The following is a 25905-nucleotide window of genomic DNA, read 5'->3' on the forward strand; positions in this document are numbered from 1 at the left end:
TTGCTGTTGCAAGAGCTGCAGAGGGCTGCTAGGCAGCAGCCAAGAGACCCCTGTGATCTGCCGCTGGACCAGCCTTGGCGCGCCCTGCATGCCCGCTGCAGGGGCTCCCCTCGTTTGCATTCCTGGTGCCCGCGACGCGCCCAGGACCCCGTCCCTCTGCCTGCTCGGCTCGCACCGCCGCAGCTCTGGGGTAACTACAATGCCTCCGCGGGCCCCCGGTCCGGTCCGGTCCGCCCGACAGTGCGCCCGGCCCGTGGCCGCAGAACTGGCTAAGCTCAGCAGCACAAGTTGTTTGGCTACATTCTTCCGATAACTAGCGTAACTGCCGCGCCGGAGGCTGGGCTACAGCCGCCCCAGGCCATTGCTTTGGGCTTGTCAGCGAGATGACGCCCACTGCGTTCGTGCTTTCTCTGTGTCAGTCATTAATCACTGCAATCAGGTTGGCTGGTAGGGGAGGTTTTAGCGGCAGTGAGAAGGGGCCAGGCAGGGTGGAGCAGGAAAAAAAGACCTAACTGGGCGAACCCAGCAGCCAGCTCAGTTTTCACACTTCTCCATGCAGTAGGGAGCCCAGCAGCTTGGAGCATCTCTCATCCAGAACTAGTGTAAGACGCCTAGAAGCAGAGGTGAGAGTTTGCTTGTTCTTATATGGCACCGGCACTAATGTTTCTACAATATTCCTTTATTTTTCCTTAAAGGGAGAGAGAATCTCTTTGCCTACAAGTAGTTCAAGATAATTCCTTGGTATTTCCATGAACCATACTAAAAGAAGTGTAAGTAATTGCGCTTTAGTTATGTTATAAGGGTTGTTCATTTGTCTGAAGATCTTACAGCCACTACACTGATACACTGACAGGACTGCAGGCTAAAGGAAGAAACATAGTTTGGGGATTAGGTGTTTGGATTTGGGAGGTTTTAATTCCCAGATCTGTGTGATCTCAGATAAATTATTTCTGCAACAGAGCTGAGTACCAAACTCTTTTGTAAGTCTGGGATTAATTTATTTTTGCCTCAGTTTCCCTATCTATAAAATAGGGATGATGATAATATGCCCCGATCTCAGAAGAGGTTTCTTATAAGGCATTTATTAATGTTTGTGAGGAGGTCAGATACTGTGGCAAGGGGGGGGCGGCAGATAAGTACATATATAAATTATTTCAACTAAAAAAAACTAGTTCCAAACTATATATTACCTGTGCTCCTTTTCTCTCCCTTATGCCTTCACTTCAATGTCCCCTCCTTTTCCCTCCAAATAACTGGACAAGAATGGTACATCTTAGCAGCCGACACAAAAGAGGAGATAATTAGCCTTTCTAGGGCACATTCTATTCCAACCTCTGGTAGTCTAATGTTGGGAATGAGAAAAAACAACATAGTATGTGATAGACTCCAGAAAGCAAATGAAGTGGGTGAGATTATCAGACCAGAACCTAGTTCAAAACGTTCTGTAAGATGTCTGTGTGATGTATATGTTTCCAAAAGATATATGGTTTAAACTGTGAAGTGAGGAATACTGTAGAAGGAGCACAGGACGGGGAGCTAGGTCTTTCTAAGGGTATGGCTACACTTGCAGCTGTACAGCCCTGGGAGTTACAGCTGTCTTTGTACAGCTGTGTAGGGAAAGCACTGTAGTGTGGCCACACTGACAGCTACCAGCGCTGCAGTGTGGCCACATTTGCAGCGCTGTTGGGAGTGTTGCATAGGCATTCTGGGATCCCTCCGAATACCTCTGGAGGCCAATTACAGCGCTTTTGGTGGCCACACTGGCAGAGCAGTGCTGCATCACCAGCGCTGCAATCATTATACCCCAGGCAGAGCAGGAGTACAGCCAGTGCTGCAGCCAGGGAGATGCAACACTGTATGTGCCTTGCAAGTGTGGACGGTGAGTAAGTTGCAGCGCCGTAAACCCACCACCGGCGCTGGAACTCTCCAGTGTAGTCAAGGCCTAAGCTCTTTGACCTTGGACAAGCCACTTTTGTTTGTGCCACTTCAGTGTAGTCATTACTTATTCGTATTATGGTAGTGTCCAGGGGTCCTAACCAGGGTCCCATTGTGTTAGGTGCTGCACTGACTTTAGTAAAGAACCCAGAGGCAGATCCTCAGCAAGTGTAAATTATCATGACTCCAGTGAAGTTAGTGGAGCTGAGACAACTTACACCAATTATGAGGATCTGCCCACCAAGAATTTTGCATCTTAATTGTAAAATGGGTGTAACAGGCAAGCAAAGGGAGTAATGGAGAAGGGAGGATGAGCATTGTTGGTACCAGGGGGCTGCTACCTCTGAATGGATCTTTAATGGTTCCCTGTGGAGCAGATTACTTTCATACGAATGAAAAAGGTCCACAGTAATTAACTTGTATACACTGCAGTTTGTTTGAGAAGGAATTACACAAGCAGTAAAGGATTGCATTAAGCACATAACTCCTGTGTTAGACATTAAAGAACTATACATTAAGAGCTATACATTCCTCTTAGGTTTCAGAGTAGTAGCCATTTTAGTCTGTATCCGCAAAAAGAACAGGAGTACTTGTGGCACCTTAGAGACTAACAAATTTATTGTAGCATAAGCTTTCGTGGGCTACAGCTCACTTCATGGGATGCATGTAGTGGAAAATACAGAAGGAAGATAATTTTATTTACACACACACACACACACACACAGAGAACATGAAACAATGGGTGTTACCATACACATTATAAGGAGAGTGATCAGTTAAGGTGAGCTGTTGTCAGCAGGAGAGAAAAATAACTGTTTGTAGTGGTAATGAAAATGGACCATTTCCAGCACTTGACAAGGAGATATAAGGAATTATAGGGAAGGGAAAGATAAGCATGGGGAAATAATTTTACAAAGTTATTTTTCTCTCCTGACAACAGCTCACCTTAACTGATCACTCCCCTTATAATGTGTATGGTAAACCCATTGTTTCAAGTTCCCTGTGTGTATATTTATATCTTCCTTCTGTATTTTCCACTACAGGCATCCCATGAAGTGAGCTGTAGCCCACGAAAGCTTATGCTACATTAAATTTATTAGTCTCTGAGGTGCCAAAAGTACTCCTATTCTTTTTACATTCCTCTTAGTGAGTCTCTTTTTCACAAACATACACAAACAGGCCCAGTGCTAGCCTCACACAGTTCCTGCTTTACCAATTCTACTGAGGACGACGTCTTCCCTCCAGGTCTAGTCTCCTCAGGCCTCTGGTCTGTCTCAGATTACCTCAAGGTGAGGCCTTGGCTACCTGGAAACCGCTCAGGTCACAGTCCTACTCAAGCCCATGGAGCAGAGTTTGGGCTACTATGCCTAGCATCTTCTTCAAGTGTCAATTAAGGAATCCCCTCTCTCCTTTTCTTGACAGTAATTTACTTTGCTTGATTCTTATACTCTTTTTCCTCAGAAGATTCACATGTCTCAAAAGAATGCCTATTGGATGTGTGGTTATTAATTTGAGCTGATTAGTATTTTGGAAGGGGCCAGGGTTAGGAACAAAGACCACTCCACACTTACTCATCAATCATTCACTCTGGCTCTCTGCATGGTGTCCTTGCTGTAGGGTCACTATAATGAGGTCAACCTGTGCTACATGCTGGAATTTTATACACGTGATATATACTTTTGCATGGACCCATATTTGCCGACCAGTAGGTCCTATATCAATTGCACTCTCAGGCTTAAAGGGTCCCTGCTCGCAGGAGCCTCTGCAGTTCTTCAGCCATGTTTAAGTCAGGTCAGGTTATGCTCACACCATTCATTTAGCACGGCCACACCAAATTGGCACCATCCTAACAAGGGTCAACTCCCAGTTTTTAGCTTTCAAGCTTTTTTGGGCTCATATCGCTGGTTTATGTTAATCCTGCACTTTCTCCATCTGTAAAATAATACTTATCTGCTTTAAGGTAGAGATGGGTGAGGAGAGACAAAAAAAAAGTATTCTCAAGTATTCTTGCAAATAAGCCCAACTGCTTCATTTGGCTGCCATTTATGATGTTTTTTGTCCATGCATTTGCAAACATTCAGTATGTGATTTTATTTTATTTTTTTTGTTTATATGAATATCTTCTGCACACAAGTACCATGAGTACTAGTGTGAATATATGTGTTTGCAAACATTCATGCTAGAAGTGCTCCTGTGGCCATTGTGGAAGAGGAAGGAGGGAGGGAGGCAGAGAAGGAGCCTAGGGGAAAAGATCAACATCAGTACAAGGAGGTGGGAGTAGAATATAACCATCACCAATGGGAGCAATGGTAGAGGGATCCCTAGAGAGGCCATAATTCAGGGGTAGGAGCTTATGTGGTTAAACAGCTATGTGCCAGGAGCATGGCGAGGCAGTGAAGCACAGACCTGCCTCTGGTACTATTTGATGAATTGACATCCAGAAGTTAAAATGCTCTTATTATCTGATGAGAAACACTCCATCTCATGGAGCTATGGTACTGCAAATCCTGTGTACTCTGAATCTTTACCTCATGCTGCTTGTTGTGCCTGCAGTGGGGCAGCACAACTGCAGAACCTACCCACGGGGGTGGGGGGGGGAATGGGAGTGAAGACTGATCTGAACAGCTGGCGGGCATATACGTTGGGTAACTGCATGCACTGCATCATTGCAAAGGAAAAATAACCCCACTGCAATTATGTCCTTTCCCCCAGTTTAGTAAGTACCATATTTTGTGCTGCTGCTGCTTTCCCATGGGGAGTAGTTCAAACCACGGTGGGAATCTACAGCATCCCTAATAGTCCCTGTGTTTTCTCTTAGTAAGAGTATCAGCTCCCCTATCCCCAAGTCCAGACCACAAGTGTATTTTCTTTTGTGACCCCTTGAAGTAAGATGTCAGAAGCCCATTATAGGGAGCTTCTCCTCCCTATCCACTAGTTCTACCTGCCCTAGCTTCTCCAGAGGACAACCCACACATTTCTTCCATCTCTCAGGAAGTGGCACTGTGACAGCACCATGTCTCATCCACAGACAACCTTCTCATCCCACCCAAACAGATACACTGCTCTTCTCTGCTCCCTCATCCTACGAATGGACAATAGTGCTCACAGTGTCCTCTGGTTCAAATATCTCCCACAAGTTAGGGGTGTGCTCACTTTTTTCAAAGTCAGACTGGTCAAATTAGACTTATTTCTGTGCAGCTATTGGCTGTAGCCTGCCATTCTTAGGAGTGCCAGTTTGAAAGGGTGAATCTCTGATGATAGGGCTGTTTCGAGGAACCTGCATGGGTAATAAATATGTCAATCTGAAAGATGCAGGCCCCTTTTTACTTCCACTTTTACCATAACTACCTCCATGTGTTTTTCTTTTGTGACCCAATGACTAGCATAAGCCATTATCAGTGGGTCTCTGCTTCATTTTATTAGTACAGCAAGGAGATATACTTGTACTACAAATGCTAACATCTTCCACTTGATATCATTAATAGAACTAAGACAACATTCAACTTGTCAGATTACATATAATCTTTATGTAGGCTTGGTAGGATTAGATTTTTATCAGTAATTGTCAGTAAACATCAATTTCAGCTTAAACACACCAAACAAAATTTCCATTGGTAATAATTGAAATGTACAGATAGGCAAAGTAAAGAAAATGCTGCTTAAGAACCCAGAGTTTGATTTTAGGATATTTACTTTGTATATTTTGACATGTGATGTTGACAATTTGTATTTTAATGGTTATAAAACTTTCTGAATCTCAACCTCTACTCCCATTAAATAATTGTTTGACTACCCCACCTTATGAAAATTTAAATCAATAAAAAGTAAAACCAATCATTTTTCATACCCGTAAAATTTATATTGATAAAAATTAAAAAAAACTTTAAAAGAGCCAAATTTGATTTTATAAATAATTTAAGCCTCCGTATACACAAAACCCAGTTAATACCATCAGCCCATATCAAAGTGGCTTAGAGTTGAGCAAATGAGTTTCAGTAAAATAAAAGCTAATCTGAAAGCTCTTTAGAGGTTCATAAAATCTTGATTAACTTTGTTTATACCTCCCCCGCCCCCTCTATTTTTGTAACCTTCTGCAGGTGCTGTGTTTTGAAGTTCTATCAATGTTTCCAGCCTAGATTCTAGAACCACGGATTACTGGAAGGCTCCTGAGTGAGCCTGAAATTTCTTAACAAGACCAAAAAAGATCTGGAGCAATGTCAGTTAAAAATATCTAATAGTGCCCCTCCTTAAAGAGCCCTTGAACTTTTTAGTATTATTTCCAATTTAAACCCAGTTCTGGATTCTTATCATCACCTACAAAGTTCAGGGATTGGTTTTGGCCCATTTCTACTCAAAACTCAATAGAGTTGCACACACAATAAAAACCAGGGTGAAAGGGTGACCCTATCGAACTCACTGGCAAAGATCTCTGAATTTGACCCATGTAGTACTCCACCTGGCCAATAAAATGCAACCATTTGCGGGGGTGGGGGTGGCCACCACTAAAATACAATCATTTGAGGTGGAAGGGAGCAACTCACTTGCATTTAAATGGCTCTGAAACACTCATCACCTACCTCTGGAAGCTAATCAAGATACACTGCCCAGCTCACAACCTAAGAGGGGGAGTGAATGCAGAATAATGATGGCGGCTGAGAGGGTGGGGAGACATAGGATATGGACAAATGAACTGAAGTCAAATAAGGGAAGAAACAACAAACTGTGTACCCAAAAAAATGGAGAACTCTTTAGAGGGAGGAAAATAGCAAATATTGAAAGAATATATTTGTACTGCAAACAAATTCTAGCGATGATAGACTAAAGAAAAGAGGCCTAGATATTACTGTGATAAGCACAGTACAATGGAATAGATGGGAGAGGCTTCATGTTCTTTTAGATGGCAAAAAGGAGGCTAGGGAAAGGACAAATCCAAGAGTGGTACAGTATGTTAGTGAATATTCAGTGTGAATATTGACAATCTTTGATTTCCCTGAAGGTTGTTTGACTATTCCTAGTTTAAAAACAAACAAACAAAAAAACAATTGGAATATTTCCTATGTTTGGACTTTGGTATGCTTAGAGGAGTTGATATCCCCTCCCCAGACCAGATTCCATTGGAAGCTATAGATCAGCTCCACATTCTTGGAGCATTGACAGGTGTAATTGTGAATGGAACATCTGTTGAGCAATCTGAGATTTGCTTTCTCTAATCTAAATTACTTCCTAGATCATTTGAAACTGTATTATGAATAGTCGTCATACTGGCTTTGCATGCTCTGCTTCAATGCAGGAGTAAATAATAGTTCAGGGACTGTCATTGTCAACACACCGCAACCCATGTAGAAATACATTCTCAATCTGGCAAGAATCTACGAATTATATTTACAGTTACCATGTAACTCCTGTGAGTTATTGCAGTTCACACGCCCAGGGCCAGCCACCTGTAATGGCAGCTGAGAAACTATTTAAAAGCTGCCAAAGCAGCAGTCAACGAAGGTCTGGGTGTGTTTGCGGGGCCAGACGGAAGGAAATTCTGTGTGGATTTTGAGGGGTGCAGCATAGTTTAATTGCTACTTCTGTAGTGGCTCTGGATTACAAAATCTAGCTGCACTGTTTGACGTTCTGTTGTTGCATTCTTCTGTAACTCAAACAGCTAAACAAAAAAAATTCACCTTTGAGTTATAACCAAGCATGGAAAATTTCAACCCAAAACCAGGAGTTGGATGTTATTTAAAATGGGGGCCTGAACATGACTATTTAGCTTTGTCTGTTGAAAGACCTATAATAAGTCTCTGTGACATAGCAATAGCATACACCATGGCAAGTGTGAATAGTGAAATAAATGCCACGATTTAGAGTTAAGTAACTGGGACATTATCAAACTCCCACTGAAGGCAGTAGGAGTTGGATTGGGCTCTTAGACCTTCTGTACATTTGCATTTTTCTTAGTTAAAAAAATAAGTCTTCCCACAACTGTGAGAGTGCGAGTGTAAACAGGCTTCAGTGGCCACTGGTATTCTTACCTCTGAGCATAGTTAGACAGCACTGTGGTTAAAACACTAGTACCTTACCAGAGTGGTAAGCTTGAATGAAGCAACTAAGTGGTACGCACTGTTAAAGCTACAAAGGTGGCAAATTTCCCAAAATCAAGTTTAGATGCAGCCTTAACTTCACCTCCTACATACAAAATGCCTGAAACATGTACAGGAATTATTGCACTAAAACCAAACTTCCTTTCTAGTGGTGTTCCATGTACCAAATGAACTTAAAATGATACATGTATACAATTTCAGTTTCTCTAGATCAATATACAGTAATAGAGGACCAGGTGTACATAGAGCTCTGGATGGTGTTGACGCAGAAGACAAACACCAAGAGTTTGCCCACACAAGGAAAATGACTGCAAGAGCTATTCCAATCAAAATTTTTCCATAACAGCTATTGTGGAACAGTTTCTCATGTCAACACTTTTAGTTTGGAATAAAAGTTCCTTTTGCTGAGTTAGCTTAATTCACAAAATGGATTAAGTTAAACTGGAAAAAGGCACTCTTAAACTCTTACCTATCTTATTCCGCAATAACTTACCTGTGTAAACAAGCCCTCAGTGTGCTTAAGCATTTAAAAAGGTACCTTGTAGGCAAGGCACATTGGTATAAAATGAATGACGCATTAGGGCTATTTATCCCTGCCTCATTCTGGTTGCATTTGTAGAAGTGTAAATCTACTGAAGTCAATGGACTTCCTCCAGACATTTTACACTAGTGCCAATACAAGCAGACAAGAGTTTGGTATTCAGTATTTGAGATGGATGGAGTGCAATGAATAAGACTGGGATGCAATCACTTAACAGTGAGAAACAAATCCATTTACTGCAATAAAATTAGAAATAGCTAAAGTAATGTATTAAAAGTGAAATAAGTAATTTGCATAGTTTTTTAAAAGAAATTATTGACAGGTAGTGAAATTCATCCCTGTACAAAGGGCCAGTACAAGCCTATGCCCAAATTAAATCCATAGCATGACTGATGGAACTACAACGGTGGGGGGATTTCCCCAAAACAATATAAATGCTAAGATTTTTCCAAGAGGACCAGTTGCAGCTGATCCTACTCCCACAGAAATCAATCAAATCCTGTAAAGTGTAAAGGAACACATACAATGTGAACCAGCAGAGGAGACTCAGCGTCCAGATGTGTTACAAACCCAGTGGGTGTTTACAACCCTAGTGTTTTTCCTATTTTAAATCCCTTTTCCTCTATCTATATTAGCCACCCAAACTGGTTTAGCTAGAGCTGCATTTTAACTAAATTTAAACCATATTTCAGAGTCTAGTGTAGACTGGCTACACCATAAGAAAACTTTTTTTTTTGTGCCAAGAATTTTCCAACAATGCTATCAACAGTGCAGCCACCAGTCAGAGTCCTAGAGCTTAAACAAGGCTCTAAGTTCCCACCAGTACCTTAAACACCATGTTGTCTAACCCTGTTCAGAGCAGGATTACATGACAATGACACAGTAGAGTTTTTAAAGAGAAATGAGCCCAGTGTCAACAAGCACTGAGACTCTTTTTAAATATCTCTCTCTGTGTAGACTGATTTAATCAAAGGTGTGTCAATGGGCAGGAAAATCAGGTTGTGATTTAGTACAAAGAAAGCTGCTTTTCAGGTTTCTCCTTTCATCCTGCTTCCAGAAGGAGGGACTGAGTTTGCCAGTGATTTCTAGTGTTTAGACTGAATTCCATTCATTTTATTCATAGCTGTTTTTAACTTTTCCATGATCTTTAAATAGGAAATAACTTTGGTTAGCTGACTGATGCTTAAAAAAAAAAATCTTAAGTAGTCTAGCAGCAAAATAACCCAATTCTGAGAAACCATCTTCTCATCTCCTCCCAACTAGCAGAAACTGCAGAGAAAATGTTGCTGAAAAAGAGGGACTCTAGGGGTTGGAAATGCAGCAAGAACAGCATTTTGCATAGTATCTTGGTGCTCTGGCTGTAAGCAAGAAGTGGGGATGTGTATGCATATAGAGCAGTAGAAGGAAGAAACTTTTAATTAGGACATTTCTGCGGTTTTAAAAGAAATAAAATTCCAGATCAGTTTTTGTTATCGGGTGATATTTGTGTAATGATCCATTGAGACTGGGATTTCTGAGACCAGACCAGCAGGACACTTAAAATGTGCATGGTAGGGTCACCTGGTACCTGTGAGGAAGATGGCTGCTTAGTCCCGGACCTCCTCACTCCCCATATATCAACTACTCATCTCTAATAATTACTTTCGTAGGCAATAAGCTCCTGTCATAAAAGTTTAAATTAATTCCCTGGATAAACTTCAAATTGTTGAATATGGATTCCAATGGAAAAAAAAAATGAGGGGCAACAAAAGACCTAATCAGCTGAAGGGGGAAACCGCAAGGCCACAGCAGAACCTAGGCCAAGATATCGCAGCACTGAAAGAATTCCTCACAGAAAGACTGGATTCAATCGCTAAAGAGCTATGTGATGTAAAAGCTGAAATGGCTTAGTTGGAAAATGAGCTACAAAAGACTGCCACTGAAAACAGTGAAATTAAAGAAGAAGCTGTTTCCTTAATCTTACAGTAGGAGAACAGATCTCAAAGAAACAACCTTCACATCGTGGGCATTACTGAAGGTCTAAAGAAGAAGGATATTACTTTCTTCGGAGGCTGCTCCCTGATATACTTAAATTGGACCCCCAGCTGCCCCCATTAGATATTGAAAGGGTTCATTGAATGTCAGGTACTACAAGGCCAGGAGTCTGATAAGCCCAGATCCATCATCTTCAAGCTGCGGAAATTCAACGATAAAGTAATGTTAACGGATACTGCCAGAAGCCAAAACCCTTACATAGACCCAACATTTCTCTTTTTTTCCTGACATCTCATCTGAGCTTAACAAAAAGAGGGCTGCGTTCAGTGGTCTGAAGCAAATCCTGAGGGGACCAATGCCAGATACAGCATCAAGTATCAATCCACCTTCACTATGGGTTTAGCAGGCTCCACAAGATTTTGCAAGACCCTTTTCTAAAAAAAGACATTCCTGTAATACTGGGAGGAGACTGGAATGCTATGCTAGACAGACATCAAGACAAATCCAATTGCATGAAACCCAGCTTTCAAAGCACAGTAGGCCAACCCTAATTGTTAATGAATTAACTTGATTTAAAATATATATGGAGACTGGGACACCCCAAAGAGTATCACTGTACTTAGACTCATAGACTCTAGGACTGGAAGGGACCTCGAGAGGTCATCGAGTCCAGTCCCCTGCCCTCATGGCAGGACCAAATACTGTCTAGACCATCCCTAATAGCCATTTATCTAACCTACTCTTAAATATCTCCAGAGATGGAGATTCCACAACTTCCCTAGGCAATCTATTCCAGTGTTTAACTACCCTGACAGTTAGGAACTTTTTCCTAATGTCCAACCTAAATCTCCCTTGCTGCAGTTTAAGCCCATTGCTTCTTGTTCTATCATTGGAGGCTAAGATGAACAAGTTTTCTCCCTCCTCCTGATAACACCCTTTTAGATACCTGAAAACTGCTATCATGTCCCCTCTCAGTCTTCTCTTTTCCAAACTAAACAAACCCAATTTCTTCAGCCTTCCTTCATAGGTCATGTTCTCAAGACCTTTAATCATTCTTGTTGCTCTTCTCTGGACTCTCTCCAATTTCTCCACATCTTTCTTGAAATGCGGTGCCCAGAACTGGACACAATACTCCAGTTGAGGCCTAACCAGCGCAGAGTAAAGCGGAAGAATGACTTCTCGTGTCTTGTTTACAACACACCTGTTAATGCATCCCAGAATCGCATTTGCTTTTTTTGCAACAGTATCACACTGTTGACTCATATTAAGCTTGTGGTCTACTATGACCCCTAGATCTCTTTCTGCCATACTCCTTCCTAGACAGTCTCTTCCCATTCTGTATGTGTGAAACTGATTGTTCCTTCCTAGGTGGAGCACTTTGCATTTATCTTTATTGAACTTCATCCTGTTTACCTCAGACCATTTCTCCAATTTGTCCAGATCATTTTGAATTTTGACCCTGTCCTCCAAAGCAGTTGCAATCCCTCCCAGTTTGGTATCGTCCGCAAACTTAATAAACGTACTTTCTATGCCAACATCTAAATCGTTGATGAAGATATTGAACAGAACCGGTCCCAAAACAGACCCCTGCGGAACCCCACTTGTTATACCTTTCCAGCAGGATTGGGAGCCATTAACAACTACTCCCTGAGTACAGTTATCCAGCCAGTTATGCACCCACCTTATAGTAGCCCCATCTAAACTGTACTTTCCTAGTTTATCTATAAGAATATCATGCAAGACTGTATCAAATGCCTTACTAAAGTCTAGGTATATCACATCCACCGCTTCTCCCTTATCCACAAGGCTCGTTATCCTATCAAAGAACGCTATCAGATTAGTTTGACACGATTTGTTCTTTACAAATCCATGCTGGCTATTCCCTATCACCTTACCACCTTCCAAGTGTTTGCAGATGATTTCTTTAATTACCTGCTCCATTATCTTCCCTGGCACAATAGTTAAACTAACTGGTCTGTAGTTTCCTGGGTTGTTTTTATTTCCCTTTTTATAGATGGGCACTATATTTGCCCCCTTCCAGTCTCCTGGAATCTCCCCCGTCTCCCATGATTTCCCAAAGATAATAGCTAGAGGCTCAGATACCTCTTCTATTAACTCCTTGAGTATTCTAGGATGCATTTCATCAGGCCCTGGTGACTTGCAGGCATCTAACTTTTCTAAGTGATTTTTTACTTGCTCTTTTTTTATTTTATCTTCTAAACCTACCCTCTTCCCGTAAGCATTCACTATACTAGACATTCCTTCAGACTTCTCAGTGAAGACTGAAACAAAGAAGTCATTAAGCATCTCTGCCATTTCCAAGTCTCCCGTTACTGTTTCCCCCTCCTCACTGAGCAATGGGCCTACGCTGTCCTTGGTCTTCCTCTTGCTTCTAATGTATTGATAAAAAGTCTTCTTGTTTCCCTTTATTCCCATAGCTAGTTTGAGTTCATTTTGTGCCTTTGCTTTTCTAATCTTGCCTCTGCATTCCTGTGTTATTTGCCTATATTCATCCTTTGTAATCTGACCTAGTTTCCATTTTTTATATGACGCCTTTTTATTTTGTAGGTCACGCAAGATCTCGTGGTTAAGCCAAGGTGGTCTTTTGCCACATTTTCTATCTTTCCTAACCATCGGAATAACTTGCTTTTGGGCCCTTAATAGTGTCCCTTTGAAAAACTGCCAACTTTCCTCAGTTGTTTTTCCCCTCAGTCTTAATTCCCATGGGACCTTACCTATCAGCTCTCTGAGCTTACCAAAATCCGCCTTCCTGAAATCCATTGTCTCTATTCTGCTGTACTCCCTTCTACCCTTCCTTAGAATTGCAAACTCTATGATTTCATGATCACTTTCACCCAAGCTTCCTTCTACTTTCAAATTCTCAGCAAGTTCCTCTCTATTTGTTAAAATCAAGTCTAGAACAGCTTCCCCCCTAGTAGCTTTTTCAACTTTCTGAAATAAAAAGTTGTCTGCAATGCAGTCTAGAAACTTATTAGATAGTCTGTGCCCCGCGGTGTTATTTTCCCAACATATATCTGGATAGTTGAAGTCCCCCATCACCACCAAATCTTGGGCTTTGGATGATTTTGTTAGTTGTTTGAAAAAAGCCTCATCCACCTCTTCCACCTGATTAGGTGGCCTGTAGTAGACTCCCAGCACGACATCACCCGTGTTTTTTACCCCTTTTAGCCTAACCCAGAGACTCTCCACACTTCCGTCTCCTATGTCCATCTCCACCTCAGTCCAAGTGTGTACATTTTTAATATATAAGGCAACACCTCCTCCCTTTTTCCCCTGTCTATCCTTCCTGAGCAAACTATACCCATCCACACCAACAGTCCAGTCGTGTGTATTATCCCACCAAGTTTCAGTAATGCCAATAATATCATAGTTGTATTTATTTATTAGCACTTCCAGTTCTTCCTGCTTATTACCCATACTTCTTGCATTTGTATATAGGCATCTAAGATACTGGTTTGATCTTGCCTCCCAGCTTTGCCCTGACCCTCCTTCCTCTCTGCCATTATAGCCCGTGCTCCCTCCTGTTTCCAACCCATCTCCCAGGTCTTGTTCCCCACTTACCTGTGGGCTTCGCTCACCTGTCCCCATCAAACCTAGTTTAAAGCCCTCCTTACTAGTTTAGCCAGTCTGTGCGCAAATAAGGCCTTTCCCCTCTTCGAAAGGTGAACGCTATCTGTTCCTAGCAGTCCTTCCTCGAATAGCATCCCGTGGTCGAGGAAGCCAAAGCCCTCCTGGCAACACCATCTTCGCAGCCAGGCATTCACCTCCACGATGCATCTGTCTCTGCCCGGACCCCTACCTTCAACAGGAAGAAACGAAGAGAATACCACCTGCGCTCCAAACTCCTTAATCCGTACTCCCAGAGCCCTGTAGTCACTCTTGTTCTGCTCAGTGTCACACCTCGCAGTATCATTTGTGCCCACATGGATGAGTAGCATGGGGTAGTAGTCAGAAGGCCGGATAATCCTCGACAATGCCTCTGTAACATCTCGGATACGGGCCCCTGGCAGGCAGCATACCTCCCGGGATGAACGGTCAGGGCGACAGATGGGTGTCTCTGTCCCCCTCAGCAGAGAGTCTCCAACCACCACTACCCTACGTTTCTTATCAGTGGTGGCAGCAGACCTCCCAGCCTTAGGGGTACGAGGCTTCACCTCCTTAACTGTTGGGGGTGATTCCTTCTCTCCTGTATCAAGAAGAGCATAACGGTTATCTTTTACCACAGCAGGAGGGTTTGCAGCAGCAGTGGAGCACTGCCTGCTGCTAGAAGTAACCAGCTGGCTGTGTCCACCCTGAGCCTCCTCCTCCACTGGTGTGTCAGATACACCCTGAGGCATCTCCTCCTCCACTAGTGTGTCGGTAGTCCTGTGAACTGGGACAGCTACGTCAGCTCTCCACATGGATACTGTCCAGGAATTGCTCATGGATATGGATGTTCCTCAGCCTAGCCACCTCCTCCTGTAGCTCTCCCACCTGCTGCCTGAGAGATTCCACCAGTAGGCACCTTTCACATTGGATGCCACCCCCAGCCTGGATATCAGTAAGTGGAAATTGCAAATTACAGTCTTTGCAAGCCCACACCAGAATCTGGGTAAAAGCATCCATGCTTTGGTGCTCTGTCTGGCTACAGGCGCAGGTGGAGGAGACAGAAGCAGTGCTGGCACAAGTGTTGCAGGTCCTCCTCACCATTGTAAGCCTCCCTCTGTCAAACTCTCTCAAATTCCCGTCTGCAGCTCCCTGTCCGCTCTGCTCTGCCCACAGATGCTGTATGTGCTCCTCCTTCACCTGGAGAACTCCCTTGCAAAACTCCGTTAGCAGCTCCTGTACTTATTTCTCTATAGCACATTCATCTTACTCCAGAATTGACTTTTTTCTTGTATCTTTAGAACTGATTCCAGCATGACTAGAAGCAACTGCTGATAATATATTACTTTGAGATCATGCTCCTATTATACTTACCAATGACACTGGTTACACTTCATTAAAATCTTCTGGGTGGAAGCTGAGCACTGTGCTACTAAAAGGCAACATTTTGTTCTGCAATTGATTCAATCATCTCTGCCTTCATACAAGAAAATAAGCATGCAGTTATCTTTTGGGAAGCTTTGGAAGCTACTGTAAGGCATGAATGCATAAAGTATGTCTCCCAAAAGAAGAGAGAGAGACACCAGTTATTAGATTCTCTGGACAAGGAAATGGATGTGTTGCAGAGAACACACAAGACTGACCCAAATAATGAAAACCTTCAGTGTTCTCTAATCAATGCCAAATATAAATATAATGAATGCTTATCCAGCCAATTCAAATTTACATTCAAGAGGGTCAAACAAAGAAATTATGAATGGAGGGATAAGGCAGGTAAACTGCTTGCCAGAAGACTTAATATTTTTTTCTTCTTACAAGAAGACAGGAGTGCCATCTTTGAACCAATATATATAATCATTTAAAACAATTCTATCAACCTTTATATAAATCAAACTGACTAATAAATTTCATTGAAGGCCTATCATTTAATACTTTGATTTCAGAACAAGTGTTGTGTATAGACTTCACAACACAAGAAATTGAATAGGCTATAAAAAATATGAATTCAAGTATGGCCTCTGGGATGGATGGTTTCCAGCAGATTTCTACAAAATGTTTTGCAATCAGCCATCTTCTGTTTTTTTTCAAAGATCGTCAATGTAACATTCAAAAAGGAACCATTTGTCCTGACATGAGAACTGTTTTAATTACTTTAAAATTAAAAAACAAAAATGGTTGTAACTGTGGCTTTCCACCCCATATCTCTATTGAGTAGAAATTGCAAAATAATTGCAAACATTTTAGAGGCACAACTGAATGCCATCATCCCATCAGTTTATACATGCATATCGAGCTGGTTTTGTTAAAGGAAGATTGACTGATGATAACAATCATTCACTTGATCCAGCAAGTTCAGATGTTCCCTCCCTAGTCTTATCTCTAAATGCAGAGAAGGCCTTTGATAGGGTTGAATGGCCTGATTTAATGGCTGTCCCTAAAAAATGGATTTGGACCAATATTCCTGAGCTGGGTCAGTGTATTTTACATCTCTCCCCTTGCTTCATTATCAATGAATGGAAATATTTCTACCACATTTCAGTTAGGACTGTACCCTCTCGCCCCTCTTTTTTTAATCTCTCTCTTGAACCACAGGCAACGTAAATATGTCAGCACTCAGCCACTGATGGTATGACTATAAACGGGGAATACAAAATCAGTTTATATGCTGACATTTTTATACTATTGAAGAATCCCATCCTCATCAATCCCATCATTATGGAATGTGATTGATATTTTTTGGAAAGATCTCTGGTTTTCGCATTAACTGGAATAAATCACAAAAGCTCTGAATATATACAAAAGACCCAATCCTTCTCAGTGTCAGCATTTTCCATTTCAGTTATGCAAGGAAATCACTTATTTAGGTGTTAATATTTGTCCTAATCATCCCAAAATTGTTTCTGTAAATATGGACAGTATATTAAAAGAAATGTCCAGGAAGCAGAGAGATGGTGTCTCTTCCCTCTGTTCTTACTGGGGAGAACAGAAATAGCCAAAATTAATATTGGCCCAAGATTGACTTATATCATTAGCCTATTGCCTCTCAAAGTATCTCCCTTGCTCTTTGCTCGAATAAATAGGTGTATTATTAAATTTATGAGTTTAAAAAAACAGCCTTGCTTGTCACACAAGGCCCCTAAAAAATCGTGGATAACTGGAAGTTACATGGGGTTGCCAGATTTGTATCAATATTATCTAGCACTCCAAATGTGTTCCGTTGTAAAGGGGTTCCTTCCAGTGGCTCTGTATACAGACCGGACTGGTTTGAGATTGAAAAATTAGCTATGCCATTCGGTTCCCTCTCTTCTTGTATATACCTTAAGATGCTACCCAGTCTTTGCACCTACATGGGGCATTCTGCAATGCATTCAGATGATTACAGCACCCAATCTTACAAATTCTCTTCTCATACCACTATGGGATAACCTGTGCCTCAGGATCAAGGCTAACTCCATGCTTAAGACAATTTGGAAAAAAAAAAAAGATTAACAAAAATTAAAGATATAATACAAGATTGTAGACTGGCCTCCTTCGATTACATGTGAAACAAATATCAGTTATTGCTGTGTCTCAGTTCCTTCTTTCAGCGGCTGTTCTTAAGGATTCATGCAAGGATAGGGGACAATTGGTCTGTTTCAACTCTCTCAGCTCTAGAAGAACATGTTAAGAAATATGGAAAAAAAGTCACTTTGTAAGAATTACTTATAGGTGGCTCAATGCTTTGCATTACCTCCTCAATTTCAGTCTCAAAGAAAAAATAATTTAGCCTTACTAGTGCAACAGAAACATGGGAGGATATCTGGCTTAATATGAAAGATACTTCAAGTTCTGTGTCCTTGCAATTCTTCCAGAATAAGATATTAAACAGGTAGTACTGGGCTCCAGAATGTTTTTTTTAAGGCTAGATTGGCAATACACAACAATAGTTGGCAATGCAAACAGCCACATGCTAACCTTTCACACATCCTCTATGCCTGTCAAAAAGGCATGTGTTCTGAAAAACTGTATACAGCTCTCAAAAATTTTAAATGTTACTCTTTCCTTCTCCTAGCTTGTGTATTTTAGGGGTGCTGAATGAGTTGGAATTACCAGTTAATGTTAAGAAATGAATTGCAGTAACTTTTTTAGTGGTCAAAAGAATTATTTTGAGAAAATGGAAATCTGCAGTTCCTCCCTCCATAGACAGATTGGCTTAGTGAGCTCTCTACTACTGCATTCATGAGAAAAAAATGTCTGTGTACTAGAAACACTTGAAAAAAATATGAGGATGTCTGGTCACACATGACGCTATTGCATACTTTTGCAGTTTAGTATATTTTAGTCTCCAATACTCAGAGGTTATATTCTCGTTTAGTCATTTGAATAATTGATGCCCTGAATGACCTCTACGGTTTAGGTATTTTGCTTTGGTTTTGGTTTTTTTCCATGTTGTGCAAATAATGCACATTGAATTTTGTTATTTATCTGCTATTTCCATGTTTTGTTTCATTATGTGCTTATATTTTATATAAAAACAATAAAAAAATCAAGTTTTAAAAAATGTGCAGGGGCTCCAAACACCCAGAGCATTTATTCTTTATTTCTTTCTCTATCTAGTCCAGCCGTTATGGAGTAATCTGGCTGGCTCATGAGTTGTAAGTCTGCCTGGCACCTCCAGAAGCCTTCAGACCTGAAGTAGTGTATGTGCTTAAAGCCAGCTCTGAGTTAATGTAAATGGATCTTAGTAAAAGGCATCTGTGCCAGGATAACACTGGATTTTCTTGCATCTTGTTCATGGATCAGTTGGTTTAAGATGGCTTTGGTTCTTGCCATCTACATGGTTGTTTTTTTTTAACGTATCTATATATATAATTTATATTGAATTCCATTACCCTGAGATGCTCTTTCCATTTGGTATGTTTCCAAAAACCCCACTCAAAATGAATATGTCAGTATACTAAATGTGGAAGTGTGTCAGAGGTAGAGACAGAGACTTTAAAAATTACTGTCTATCTTAATTTAGATGAACCTTTATATTTTATTTAGAGACAGCATAGCCCAATGTTCAGAGCACTGTAGAGAGTCAGTGGACCTGAGTTCTGTCTAGTTAGGAACTTGTATATGGTGCTGTTTATGGTGCAACTCATGATCACTAGTGAATTTGTCCTCACAACAACCCTATGAGGTGAGGTATATAGAGCAGCAGTCGGTAAACTATGGCCTGTGGGCCACATCTGGCCTGCCAGCTGCTTTCATCTGGTCCTCGAGATCCCGCTGGGGATCAGGGTCTGAGGCTTGCCCCACACTTCAGCCAGGAACTGGGGTCGGGAGCGGTCCGTGCATGCCGCAGCTCCTGGAAGCAACGGCAGATCCCTCCTCTGGCTCCTATGCATAGGGGCAGCCAAGGGGCTCTGCACGCTGCCCCCACCCCAAGTGCCACCCCCACAGCTCCCATTGGCTGGGAACTGTGACTAATGGGAGCTGCGGGGCAGTGCCTGCAGACATGCCTCCACATAGGAGCTCGAGGGGGGGTTATGCTGCTGCTTCCAGGAGCTGCTTGAGGTAAGCACTGCCCGGAGCCTGCACCCCAATCCCCTGCCAGGCCCCAACCTCCTGCACGGCCCCAACCTCCTGCCCCAGCCCCATTTCCCCTCCTGCTCTCCAAACCCCTCATCCTCAGCCCCACCCCAGAGCCCTCGCCCCCAGCCAGAGCTCCCTGAACCCGTCCTGCATCCCAACCCCAATTTTGTGAGCATTCATGGCCTGCCATACAATTTCCATACCCAGATGTGACCCTCAGGCCAAAAAGTTTTCCCACCCCTAAAGTAGAGTAAGGGATTTGGTAGATTTTACACAGGAAGTCTCTGACTAAGCTGAATAATGAACTCAGGTCCCCTCAGTCCCATTCAAATGCCTTATCTGCCTCCTTTTTACCTATTCTGCTCTATTCTTGACATCTACCATTGACTTTCTGGTGACTATGGGAAAGTCACCTTACAAATGGTGACACTGAAACATAGAGAGGTAAACTGGGAATAATGATACCCTCATTTGTATGGCATTGTGAGAGCTATCACTGAAAAGATCTGTTATTTTATTACTTCAGACCTAACCTTTCTCACTAAAAATTATGCCTGGCAGCTATTCTAATGCTGACGGGACAGCTCTGGGCCTGGCCTAACACCAATACACTAGAATGTAGGTCTGTCAGACTTGGAAGAATTCTTAAAAGCTTTTTGGCTTTTTCTGGTTCAGTGGAACATATTGTGAACATCTTGGAGATAGTATCATTCCTCTACAAAGAGCAGAATCCGTCTGATCTCTTCCTCTGAGGGATCCATCAAAAAGACCTCTCAACTGCTGGACACCCACTGGAGTCAGGAAGGATTGTTTTCCCCACTGCACAATTGGTTAGATGCATTTTGGGCAGGGTGGTAGAAGGGGTTGCCTTCATCTAGTTACAGCTGGAGACGGGACACTGAACAGCCTAGACCACTGCTCTGATGTGGCACAGAGAATCCTCTAGAAAGGATGCCTGGTGGAGGTATCTTGTTCACTTGCTTATGGTCATACTGATAGCCAGATTTCAGGTCAGGAAGGAATTTTCCCCAGGTCAGATTGGCAAGGAGCTGGGGCAGAGGTTGGCTTCTTCTGCAGCACAGGGTTTGGTTCACCTGCTAGGATCAGCTGGGTATCTCTCACCTAATCAATCCCCAGCCATTGCAGGGACCTCATGCATTGGTGGCACCTCAGTCTCCTGTTATCTGCCTGTAGCAAACAGTTCAGTCTCTGAAGGACTGAAATGATTTGGTCTAACTGAAGATGTTGGGCTTAATAGAGGGATAGTTGGATGAAGTATAATGGTTTGTGATATATAGGAAGTCAGACTAAATGATCTAATGTTCCCTTGTGCCCTTAGACTGGAGCCCTGCATGTCTACACAATTTATATCTGCGATTTAGATATCCCGAAAAGAAATTTGTATCCATGGAGCTGCAGGGCTCTACTGGAAACCACAGCAGCATGTTGGGCCACTGCTCCCAGGATCCAGCACCCTACACCTGCAGCACCTTTGGTGTGGCTATACCGCACACAGGCCCACCCACTGTGGCAGGCACCAGGCTCACCAGCAGCTATCCCTGATCATTCTAGTGGCTCACAAGCTCCTGCACAGGATTCCATTCCACACAGCGGTCTGCATATCCTGGGAGAAGGTCCAGCATTCTGTCCTTGTAGCTAGGTGAATCATAGCCATCATGGAACCGTAAAACAAATAAAAGTGGGAAGGTGCACCAAAATATTATGGAAGAGGAAGGTAGAGGAGATGCAGTACTGCCAATCTTCAAAGATCAAAAACCATGAGTCAGACCCCCCCAAAACAATGAGATTGGCCCCATAATCATGAGATTTTTTTTTTAAGTCAAATCATGTTTATAGCTTGTCTTGACTTTTTTAACTCCCCTCTCCTCTTCTGCTAGTCTGTGTGTGATAATTTCAGGTTGAAAAGACAATCTTTAATATGAACACATGCAAGCCTCTGACTGCTCAGAAGGAGACTCCACTTTCCCACTGCTCCCCCTCAGACTGAGTCTTCAGTGCTCCTAGTTCTTGTTGCCTTGCTATGAATACTATGGAATAACTAAGAATATATACTGGGAGACTTCTCAGTTAAGCTTTCAGACGTCCCCTTGGAATGAATGATGTCCTTATGACTCAATTTCGACAAACAGTTTTCCATTGGCAAATGCTGTTTTGTCAAAACAAACATTTTGTGAACACATCAATTTCAATCAAATTTTAGGTGGAAAAACAAATGATTTGAAAACAAAATGGAATATTTTTGTCTAACTTGCTTGTTTTGGTTCATCTTAATGTTAACCTTTTAATTTGTATAGATATTAAAAGAAAACGATTGGACAGAAGTTGCATTTTCTGACCAGCTCTGCTCAATTGGTAACAGTTTCCCATCTGGACACAAGCACAAAAGAGCCTAAAAGCTGGCTTAAGTGGCAATTGGAGAATGTTGACGTAAGAGGATCCACACCATCCTCAACTTGCAGCTTCTGGAGCAGGGGTGGTGTTTAGGGAAAATGGGATGATTTCAGGGCATCTGTAGACCTGGGCAGTCCATGCCTGATGGTGTAGCCCCTTGGGAGGTCATAGGCAACAGGAAATACCCGGATGCCGCTCTGCTTTATGCCAGGAAGCTGCCACTAAAGAATGGAGATCACAACAGTGGCTTAAAGCTTCTCCTTCACCCCACTTCCCTAGGCTTGAACCAAGGACAGATCTATGTGAATAAATGTGTCTCTACACATGGTACTTAAAAAGAAGAAAAAAATTTTCTGTGAAATATGGAACAGCTGTTTATAATCACTTAATCGCTATCCTTACTGTAGCCTGCTTTTGTGCCATTCTGAATTTAAAGAGAGCATTAACATAACAGACTTCAAAACTACACTTAGAAACTCAAACAATGGGCAAAGCACATCTCTTGGCAACCATCTGCTCAGGTAGTCTGGTGTCTGTATATAAGCAGGAACGTAGAATATCTAAAATTACTACTTATTGGGTAGCTCTGAGGAAAGAATTTTCCCTAGCTGTCTAAACTTTGCTCAAATGTTCCTCTCATTTCTAAAGTTTATGCTTTGATTTTATGGAAGTGTGCTGACAATACATCTTACCAGGTGAGCTAATTCAACCCAGTGGATCTGGGTAGATTAGACATTTTTAAAGTTCTGTTTTGATTTTCTGCAGGGTTGTTTTGTTTGTTTTTAAGAAATGGACTAAATGAAAATGCAAAGGAGTTTGGAATGAGCTGCTTTTTTCTTTTAAATCTCATCCTTATTCCGGAAGTATGAGAGTCTACTCTCCCAGTGTGCAGAACTGGGGCTGAAGCCTTCCCTCTGACTTCCATGTGAGTCTTTGCATTCAAGAGCAGACAGTAGCCTTTAACTCCATTTATAGGATGGAATAAAGAATATTCAAAAATCAGGTATTTAAGAATTTTGAGTGCCCAACTGATACTTTACTTTTTCCAAGTGGAATTTCTCCTCCTCCAAAACCAGTTATTATTAGTATTGACTCCAGGAAGATTAGAGGCTTGTGATAATATAGGTACTTTATTTTTATTTGATGAACTTTACTATTTTGTGTAACAATTACAACACACACAGCTGTGTATGTCATAGTAACTCACCGCATCAAGGCTTTTTCCATCTCTCCGTCTAGGGCTTTCAACATTCCACTCATCCTTCATCTCCACTATAATGCATTGTTCTTTGTTGTTACAGATCAAGTTCCTAAAGCCACTAAAAGCTGAAGATGGATATTAAGCATGTGAAGGATTATCTTTACTGGCTATACTATCAATACCTCCTGATCACCTGTTGCTATGTGTTGGAGCCCTGGGAGCAATCCATGTTCCATACTATTTTTATTACTGTTTTTGCTATGGTAGTGTACACAGCTTATGTCTTTATACCTATCCACATCCATTTGGCTTTTGAGTTCTTCTCCCAGTTATTTGGAGACCAACGTGAAAGTACTGTTGCCATTATGAACTGAATTTGCCAGGGTTGATGATGCAACAGCTACTATGTGAAATGTCTTCTTCGACGTTGGGGTTGTTTGTTTAGAAAAAGTTTGCGTTTGCAGAAACAATGCTTCCTCGTACAAAAGCTAGCCTGCATAATTACAATAACTGAAAACCAGAATAGTGCATCACTCCTCACTGTATAGTTGGTATTTAAATAAAACACGAGCACAGCTTTTAGTCTGTGACTGTGCATCACCAACTTTGGAACACATTACGTAATATTCAACTTGTCTACTGAGAATAGTGTCCATATGTAGTAGATCCTCAATGTAGAGAAAAACGTTATGTTCTTTAACAGTTAGAGACTTTATTTATTTAACACACTGTGTCTAGAATCATGATTTTTACACACATGGCTTTCACACTCAATCAGAATTTAATTTTAATAGCATATATGAAAATGAATTGCAAACAGCAATAAGTATTAATGACGATAGTTGGTAGGATATTATATTTTTTGAATACAAGAAAGCTTCTTCTCCCAGAAGGGTACATGGCAACTACTTTGCAAAACATGCAATTCTTTTCCTCATCCTAGTTTACAGTATATCAGAAATGTGACTCAAATATAGCAGGACCCAAGCAGCTGAAGTCTGTCTTAGTAGTTTGCTAATTTTTAAAATGAACGGTGTCATGATATAAAGGGATGGTTTACAGCTTTTCTTTTAGAAAATGAGAAATCAAGACTATACGAGCATGAATCCAATTGTTAGTACTTAAGCTTCTCCTGCTGGATTTATGGTGATTTAACTGTAATGTTAAGATAATTTATTATACTGTAAGTAATCTTGCATTGTACTAAGCATGACGTACCAAATATTTAGTGAATCTGACTTGTTACACTCAACGTTGCTTGTTACAAAAAATCAATTTTTCCCCTTTCTACAACAATTCATTAGGGAAAGCAAAACATGTGTTTGTGCTAAAGGAAGATGATCTAGTAAACAGTGTAATTTTCTAATAATTGCAGAACTCTGAAGCATTTAGATGGAAGCTTTGATACAGAGGCCTCCTTTTACAAAGGATAAGTGAGATTTATTAAAACTGCCTTTGAAGAGTTTCTTAAACCATGAAAGCTTTTTATTGTACAGCTGAATCAAACCTGAATGCCAAAGAGCAAGCTAGATATGCAGAATACATACATTCTGCAACTGGCACTCCTACTACTGAAAGCAAGATTCATAAAATGTAAATAGTTTTTGAAGTATGTTTGCACAATTATAGCATGCAGAGATATTGTAATTTTATCAAGGGGCATTGGGGTCCTGCATGATAAAAAGAATGGCAAATTCTGATGCCAAAAATGAGGCTATGTTTATATGCAGTTTTCTAAATGCAAAAATAAAAAGTTACATTCTTTTAAACCAGTGTTTTGAATGCATAATTCTCAGTTTTGCCTGTATCCAAGTATTCTATATATCTAAATACTCTCACTCACTCTCCCTTCTGTGTGGTCTGCTTGCCATTAGATAAATTTGACTACTTTGATGCCACTACCTTCTCTGTACAGTAGTATCAACACATAATTTAGGAAACAGTTCAGTTAGATTTTTTGGTACATCATAACTAGAATATATTTAAATATACAGGAAATGAAATATAACTTAACCCATTTCAATGATCTTCCTCAGCATCTGGATGGAAATGGAGAGATGGATAAAAGCTGGCTAATAAACAGAGGCTGGGTCCAGATAAGACTAATGCAACTGAAGGATATGGCAAGAATTATTTCTGCTCCTTTTATTGAGGATGTGTGTGCACCATTTGTTGGCCAGGCTCACAATCAAAAGACCAGCTTCCAGCAAGAAACATCTTTTCATCTTTTACATTTAGACAGGACTTTTCAATTTTTCTCCTTTCGGTAGACTATGCAACTATCATTCCTTCCTTTCTCACATCGATAACAGATACTGCAATATGTGCTTTGGAGGTCTGCATTTAAAACCATCTGGAAACAACTTAGCGTAGAATATAATTGGCCTGCTTGGTAAGCAGAAAGCCTCACCAGGAGCACATTAAACCAATACTCTCCCATTTGTATTGGCTGCTTGAGGATTTTGGGGTGAACTTAAGACCTTGGTTTTGACCCCTAAAGCCCTAAATGGCTATGGGCCACCTCTCTATCATGCTATTCTGCCACAGTTGAGATCAGTATAGGTACTTGAGCTGGCATCTCATGG

General features: G+C 41.4%; 1 protein-coding gene across 1 annotated transcript; it reads left to right on the top strand.

Moving 5' to 3' along the window:
• The first annotated feature begins 542 nt into the window (after positions 1 to 542).
• On the top strand, positions 543 to 25006 carry SPTSSB (serine palmitoyltransferase small subunit B). Its single transcript, XM_030575680.1, has 2 exons — positions 543 to 623; positions 23421 to 25006. Exon 2 carries the CDS (start codon positions 23452 to 23454, stop codon positions 23692 to 23694), a length of 243 nt encoding a protein of 80 aa, XP_030431540.1. The 5' UTR covers positions 543 to 623; positions 23421 to 23451; the 3' UTR covers positions 23695 to 25006.
• The last annotated feature ends 899 nt before the right edge of the window (positions 25007 to 25905 follow it).

The sequence above is a fragment of the Gopherus evgoodei genome, chromosome 9 (assembly GCF_007399415.2).
Source record: "Gopherus evgoodei ecotype Sinaloan lineage chromosome 9, rGopEvg1_v1.p, whole genome shotgun sequence".
Classification (NCBI taxonomy): Eukaryota; Metazoa; Chordata; order Testudines; family Testudinidae; genus Gopherus; species Gopherus evgoodei.